The sequence below is a fragment of the Erinaceus europaeus genome, chromosome 10, assembly GCF_950295315.1.
Source record: "Erinaceus europaeus chromosome 10, mEriEur2.1, whole genome shotgun sequence".
In the NCBI taxonomy this organism is placed as follows: domain Eukaryota; kingdom Metazoa; phylum Chordata; class Mammalia; order Eulipotyphla; family Erinaceidae; genus Erinaceus; species Erinaceus europaeus.
This window is the reverse complement of record NC_080171.1, coordinates 115,142,370-115,149,047: the sequence shown is the minus strand read 5'-3', so window position 1 is coordinate 115,149,047 and position 6,678 is coordinate 115,142,370. Positions and strand designations below refer to the sequence as shown.

General features: G+C 39.6%; 1 protein-coding gene across 1 annotated transcript; it reads left to right on the top strand.

Annotated features, from left to right (window-relative positions):
• The first annotated feature begins 5,546 nt into the window (after positions 1-5,546).
• MBD3L1 (methyl-CpG binding domain protein 3 like 1) lies at positions 5,547-6,188 on the top strand. Its single transcript, XM_007529184.2, has one exon. The coding sequence runs from the start codon at positions 5,568-5,570 to the stop codon at positions 6,174-6,176; it is 609 nt and encodes a 202-aa protein (XP_007529246.2). The 5' UTR covers positions 5,547-5,567; the 3' UTR covers positions 6,177-6,188.
• The last annotated feature ends 490 nt before the right edge of the window (positions 6,189-6,678 follow it).

The window sequence follows — 6,678 nt, the reverse complement described above, 5'->3', positions numbered from 1 at the left end:
CCCTCATAGCCCCTCCAGTAAAATTAATCTTTGGTCAAAGACATTTTGGGATGGAGTGGCAGATTTGTACCCCCTCTAAAGTAACTTACCTTTGATATTTTGGGGAACTTAGAAAATAGATTATAAACCCATGTAGGCTCTAAGTTTTGTTCAAGGATGGGTTCCAAATTCCTCTGCCTGACTGGACCTGGTGACAGAATTTATGCCATGAGTTCTGCTCAAGTTCATGGTAAAATGATACTTGATTGCAAAGTCCAGGATAGTGATGTAACACTCCAGGATCTTCACAGTGGAGTGAAAAACAAGCAAAAATTCATGGTCAGGCTGACCTAGGTAGATCAGCACCAATTGTAATTTGACCTAAGTATGTCAAAGTCTGTCATCCATTTGGCAGTTACTGTTAAGAATAAAATAAATACAAAAGAAACATTTGCAGTGTTCTGAAGGGCTGGGAGGAGACAGTTGATGAGTAGTCACTTTATAATGAAAATGTATATTCGTTTCTTATGAAATTTCCTGTAGTTGTAAAGCACTTCCGGTTTTTCAAAGTACATTAAAGGAAAAGTACACAGGAAGGAAATAGGGCTAGCAACAAGATGGAATTTTAAGAAAGACTGAATACTATTTGCTGAGACTCCTTCATGACAGAAAGTTCTTACTACAAAAAAGATAAGAGAGGGAGAGAGGGTGCAGAGGAAGAAAGAAAGAGAAATATATAATATAGAGATAGAGAGAGAAAGAGAGAGAGAGAGAGAATAAGAACTGAAAAGAAAAAACTCTAGAAGGTAAAAATGAGGCTTTGAGAAAACTGGGCAGTCCTGTAAAAAAAAAAAAAAATCAAATGGACCATCTCACACCAAGGACTATCGTTAACTCAAAATATATCAAATATTTTGAGGTAAAAACCAACACTGTAAAGTACACTGAAGGAAAGCTGGACATAAATACTCCATGATACTGTCTTCAGATATGTATTTAGAGAGTCCACGTCAACAGGAAGGGAAACAAAAACAAAGAGATAGAATTCCATCAAACTAAAAAGTTTCTGAAGATTTCTACTGTCAAGTCTATTCAGTCTGCTTTGTTCAATGAATCTGAGATCAGTGTATCTCCATGGACAGCTACTTTCCACTGGTTTCCTTAAAGTAGTGAATCTTCTGGACTAGTTATTGAGAAAAAAAAAACAATAAAGCCAGGACAAGATAATTCATACATGATCAAGCCCTTTGCCTCATATCCTGTACCTGATAGTTACAGTCACTTCAGAGGCATCTTCCCAGCAGTGTAGAGGAAAACCAAATTTGGACTCAAGTGATATAATTTGAAACTGAGGGACAAGATGTGATTCTTCAAAGGGAAACCAAATTAAGGGAAATTTTTTGCTTAACAGTGTTGTCCTGATATCAATCACAAATGTCTTTTAAAATCCTTGAAGAGAAAGCTTGGGTAATTCAGGAGACAATTGCTGAAAATAATCTTTGATGTACTTTTTTTTCCTGCAGTATGTGTTCTTGAAATTCCTTGAGGAATATTTCAGTCTTTTTCCAAAGTGAGAAACAAAAGCAAATTGTGACTAGAAAACAACATTGACTTTTCAATATCTATATATTTGTCATTAGAACCTTCTCTAAGAATTGGATCTAGGGAGTCAGACGGTAGTACAGCGGCTTAAGCACATGTGGCGCAAAGCTCAAGTACCAGCGTAAGGATCTGGGTTCGAGCCCCCAGCTTCCCACCTGCAGGGGGGTCGCTTCACAGGCAGTGAAGCAGTTCTGCAGGTGTCTGTCTTTCTCTCCCCCTCTCTGTCTTCCCCTCCTCTCTCTATTTCTCTCTGTCCTATCTAACAATGATGACAACAATAATAACTACAACAACAATGAAAAACAATGACAACAAAAGGGAAAAATAAATTAAAAATTTTTAAACATTAAAAAAAAAAAAGAATTGGATCTGAAATTCCAGCCCTGAGAGTAAAAGCACAGAAGACCCCTATGAAGTGACATGCTTTTCCAGGGACTGTCTCCCAGAACTGATTGACACACCATTCATATATGACCTCATCTCTGTAGTCAGCCATGTAAGTGACTCAAAATGCTTAAAATAGGTCAGTTCTGTTATAAGTGTTCAGGCTTTTCCAGAATACATATTTACTTATTCCTGACACCAAGTACCAAGTGGCCATTGCAGATGTAATTTTTTAAATATTTATTTATTCCCTTTTGTTGCCCTTGTTGTTTTATTGTTGTAGTTATTATTGTTGTTGTCATTGTTAGATAGGACAGAGAGAAATGGAGAGAGGAGGGGAAGACAGAGAGGGGGAGAGAAAGATAGACATGTGAAGCAACCGCCTGTGAAGCAACTCCCTTGCAGGTGGGGAGCCAGGGGCTCAAACCGGGGTCCTTATGCCGGTCCTTGCGCTTTGCGCCATGTGCGCTTAACCCGCTGCGCTACCGCTCGACACCCTGCAGATAAAATTTTTTAGTCATCTCATTGTGGATTAATTTGATGTGTTTATTGATGAATTTCCCTTTGCTGAGTATCTCCCTCTATGCTGGGGTTCAGAGATGAGCACACAGCTCCTGTTCTGAGTGGGAACTGATACTGAGAAGACAAAGTAAGCCAACAGTTGGAATTGTTTTTAATAGTTGGTCTAACCCATCATTGATGAGATAATCCCATCTGAGCTTTGCATTAATGTTAAAGCTAATAAAAGTACAGAAGCCAGACCTTCCACCTTCTGCACCCCACAATGACCTTGGGTCCATACTCCCAGAGGGATAAAGAATAGGAAAGCTGTCAGGGGAGGGGATGGGATATGGAGATCTGGTGGTGGGAATTGTGTGGAGTTGTACCCCTCTTATCCTATGGTTTTGTTAATGGCTCCTTCTTTAAATAAATAACTAAAATAAAATAAAAAATAATAATAAGGCAGTATTTTTTACAACAAAGTTCCAGAAATGCAATGTGTGCTTTCCATTTACAGCAGAATTTTAATTTGCAACTGGAATTTTGTGAGGTGTACCCGTCTTTATTTAGATTTTATAAGAGTCACAGCTGTAGCATACGATTTATGGATCTCAGTCATTCCAAGCAGAATTTTTCCACATAAAGTTCAAATCAGATGAACGCGGAAAAGTTATTATCACTGTGTCCAGTAACAAGGGCATCATTGTGACCTCACCACGGGAAACATCCATAGAATGATAAAGGCAGGTGCAGGTGTGGTGGACTGAGGAGCTGAAGGGAGGTGAGATCACACATCACCAGGTCTCAGTGGTTCTCAGTTACGGGGGAGGGAGAGACAAAGCTGTGGTGGGTAAAGGGGCAGAAAAAATAGATAAGGGGATTCTGTGTAGTTGGGAAAAACTGGAAGACAATTAGGTCATAAAGGCTTCATCAGAAAAAGGGAGAGAGTGCCTATTCAAGGACACACAGGAATATCAGGGTATGAGGTTACTAAGAAGAAAAAGGGGAGAGAGACAAGAAGAAGAAAACAAAAACGGTATGAGGTCTACATCATCACTGGAGTATACCAGAAATCTCTTTGGAAAATAATTAGAAGGACTGTTTAGAGGTGGTATTCATACCTCGCATGTATGAAACCCTGGGTTGGAACTCTGGAGCCATATAAGAGTATCACAGGTTAGTATCAAGGACAAAAGTGAGTGAGTTCCAAGGATGACAGACTGATACTCTTGTGTCTATCTCTCTGCCTCTTCGTCTCTGAGAGTATAGAATAGAAGTTGGGTGGTCCGGGAGGTAGCGCAGTGCCTAAAACATTGGACTCTCAAGCATAAGGTCTTGAGTTCAATCCCTGGCAGCACATGTACCAGAGTATTGTCAGGTTCTTTCTCTCTCTCCTTCTATGCCTCTCATGAATAAATAAACAAATAAAATCCTTTTAAAAAGAAGAAGTTGGAACAGGGAGGCAGTAGCACTCATGTAAAGCTATGGGTTCCTTCCCTCAGTACTGCATAAAAATAAATTGGAGGAAATGTGGAATCAGGGGCCGGGTGGTGGCACACCTGCTTGAGCACACATGTTACAATGTGCAAGGACCCAGGTTCAAGCCTCCAGTCCCCACCTTCAGGGGGAAAGCTTCACAAGTGGTGAAGCAATGCTACAGGTCTCTCTGCCTCTCTCTCTCTCTCTCTCTCTCTCGATCTCCTTCTCAATTTCTGGCTATCACTATCCAGTAGATAAATAAAGAAAGTTTTAAAAGAAATATGGAATCAATGAAAGTGTATTAGAGATATTTGCAGGTTTGGCAAGTAAAGTATTTTTTTTTTACCAGAGCATTGCTCAGCTCTGGCTTATGGTGGTGTAGGGGATTGAGCCTCAGGTATCACAGTCTCTTTGCATAATCATTATGTTATCTACCCCCACCCTGAAAAAGTAAAGTTTTAATCTAGTAGTTGGCAATTTCTCTGAATAGACTAAGTAATTTAAAGAATAAGGCAAAGAAAAAGCAGGGTAAACATATTATTAAAAAGTAAAACTTTAAGACATCACAAATGTTTCCCGAGTGATGAAACTGCTATGTGTTATTTGCTTAGCAGTTACCATAAAACTAGTCATAATGATGGCACGTCAAGTCCTTGGGATCTTCTGGGTTTAAAGCTTTATAAGGTAGATGTGATAAATGGTAGTGAATCATTTAATGTAACTAGGAAATTACAGAACTCACAACCCATAGAATCCAGGTCTGAGGTGCTATGAGCAGAAGGGCAAAAATCAAGGTTAGGATATGGTGATCTGATATCGCCTCAGGTCTTAAAGACCAGTCATCTGCTGTTTGAATGGCTGATTAGAGGACCAAGAGTGGAAAATTTATGGTGAGTCAATACATCTTATTTAACTATAACCACTGACTCAATAGAAATGTCTGTATTAAGGGAGTGAATCACGAACAGAGAAATTCACTATTGGGTTAAACCCTAAGGAACTATAAAAACCAAGTGGCCAGTGGGTTAGACAAGTGTATAAAGCAGAAGCATTGGGTTTGGAGGTTAGAAAAGGCTGATGGTGATGTGTCATGAGAAGGACTATCAAGACATGCACAGGTAAAAAAAAAAAAAAAAAAAAGTGAACAGGACAAAAAGAGAATTAAAATGCACTCAGAATTGACGTATTGCACCAAAGTAAAAGACTCTGGGGTGGGGGGTGGAAGGGTTCAAGTCCTGGAACATGAAGGCAGAGGAGGACCTAGTGGGGGTTGAATTATTATGTGGAAAACTGGGAAGTGTTACACATGTACAAACTATTGCATTTTACTGTAAACTGTAAACCATTAATCCCCAATAAATAATTTTTTTAAATGTACTCAAAGTTGAGGGCCTTATGAGGTAGGAAGGGAAAAATCACATAGGGTACACCCAGAGTTTTGACCTTTGGCTTTAATGTTTTTGACCCACATCTGCTTGATAATATCTAGCTCTATCTTCTGAGAAGAAGGAGAAGAGTGGGAGATACAAGACAGCTGAGATAATTGCCCTAGGAAGTCATGTTTCATTCATAATTTTGATCCAATGTCACAATTTAGTTTTAAAGGGTAAAGAAAAAGAAGTATGATGGTCAAGACTTCACGGAGGAAGACTTACGATGATGGAAACCAATCCAAGCCAAAGCCTAGTTTAAGTATTTCCGTTCCTTTGAGGAGGTCTAGTTACATATTCAAGAGACCAGTTACTAGAATCACGTCCCATCCTGACAATGAGGTCCGATGCCATCACTGGGAAGAAACTTTAGATAAGCCCCAACAGGTCTGGTGGCAGAAGAGGCTGCAAGGACTCCAGGCCTGTGGCAGCACAGGAGAGGTGTTAAGTACTTTGGATATTGTCACAACCTTGCAGAAACTTGCACCTAGTTGCACAGGGGTAATCTTGCCAGGTGTTCTTGGTGATGGTCTGCACTCCAGCCCTATGCCAGCGCCTGCCCCGCCTTCAGATTTTGTAGAGATGATTCCAGAACCTGGTCTGCTCTTCTGCAGACAGTTTCTAGTAACAGAGGAAGATATCAGGAAACAGGAAAGGAGAGTGAAAATGGCAAGAGAGAGATTGGCAATAGCACTGATGGCAGACACCTTGGCTAGTGAGGTAGAGAAAGTAAGGGAGCAAGAAGGAAGTCCTGAAAAAGAGAAGATAATGCAAATTAACTGGAACATGACTACTGATTAAAATCTTCTTGAAGTGCCCATAATAATGTCTCCATTTGATCTCTAGAAACTTTAAAATAGGAGCCAGGCAGTGGTGCACCTGGTTAAGTGCATGCACACTACAGTGTGCGAGGACAGGTTCAAGCCCCTAGTCCCCACCTGCAGGAGGAAAGCTTCATGAGTAGTGAAGCAGGGCTGCAGGTGTCTGTCTGTCTCTCTTCCTCTCTAGATCCCTCTCCCCTCTAAATTTCTCTCTGTTTGTATCTAATAAAATAAGATTGAAAAAAAGAAAAAGGAAACTTTAAAACAAATCAGTACTTTATTAAGTTCCCTTGTGAAACCTAAAAAAATACAAGAGATGAATTCCTTTTCAGGTCAGAAACTGGGTTTCAGATAAAGAGATGAGAATCCTTTTTTTTTTTCTTTTTTAAATATTTTATTTATTTATTCCCTTTTGTTGCCCTTGTTTTTTTTTTTTATTGTTGTTTTAGTTATTGATGTCATTGTTAGATAGGACAGAGAGA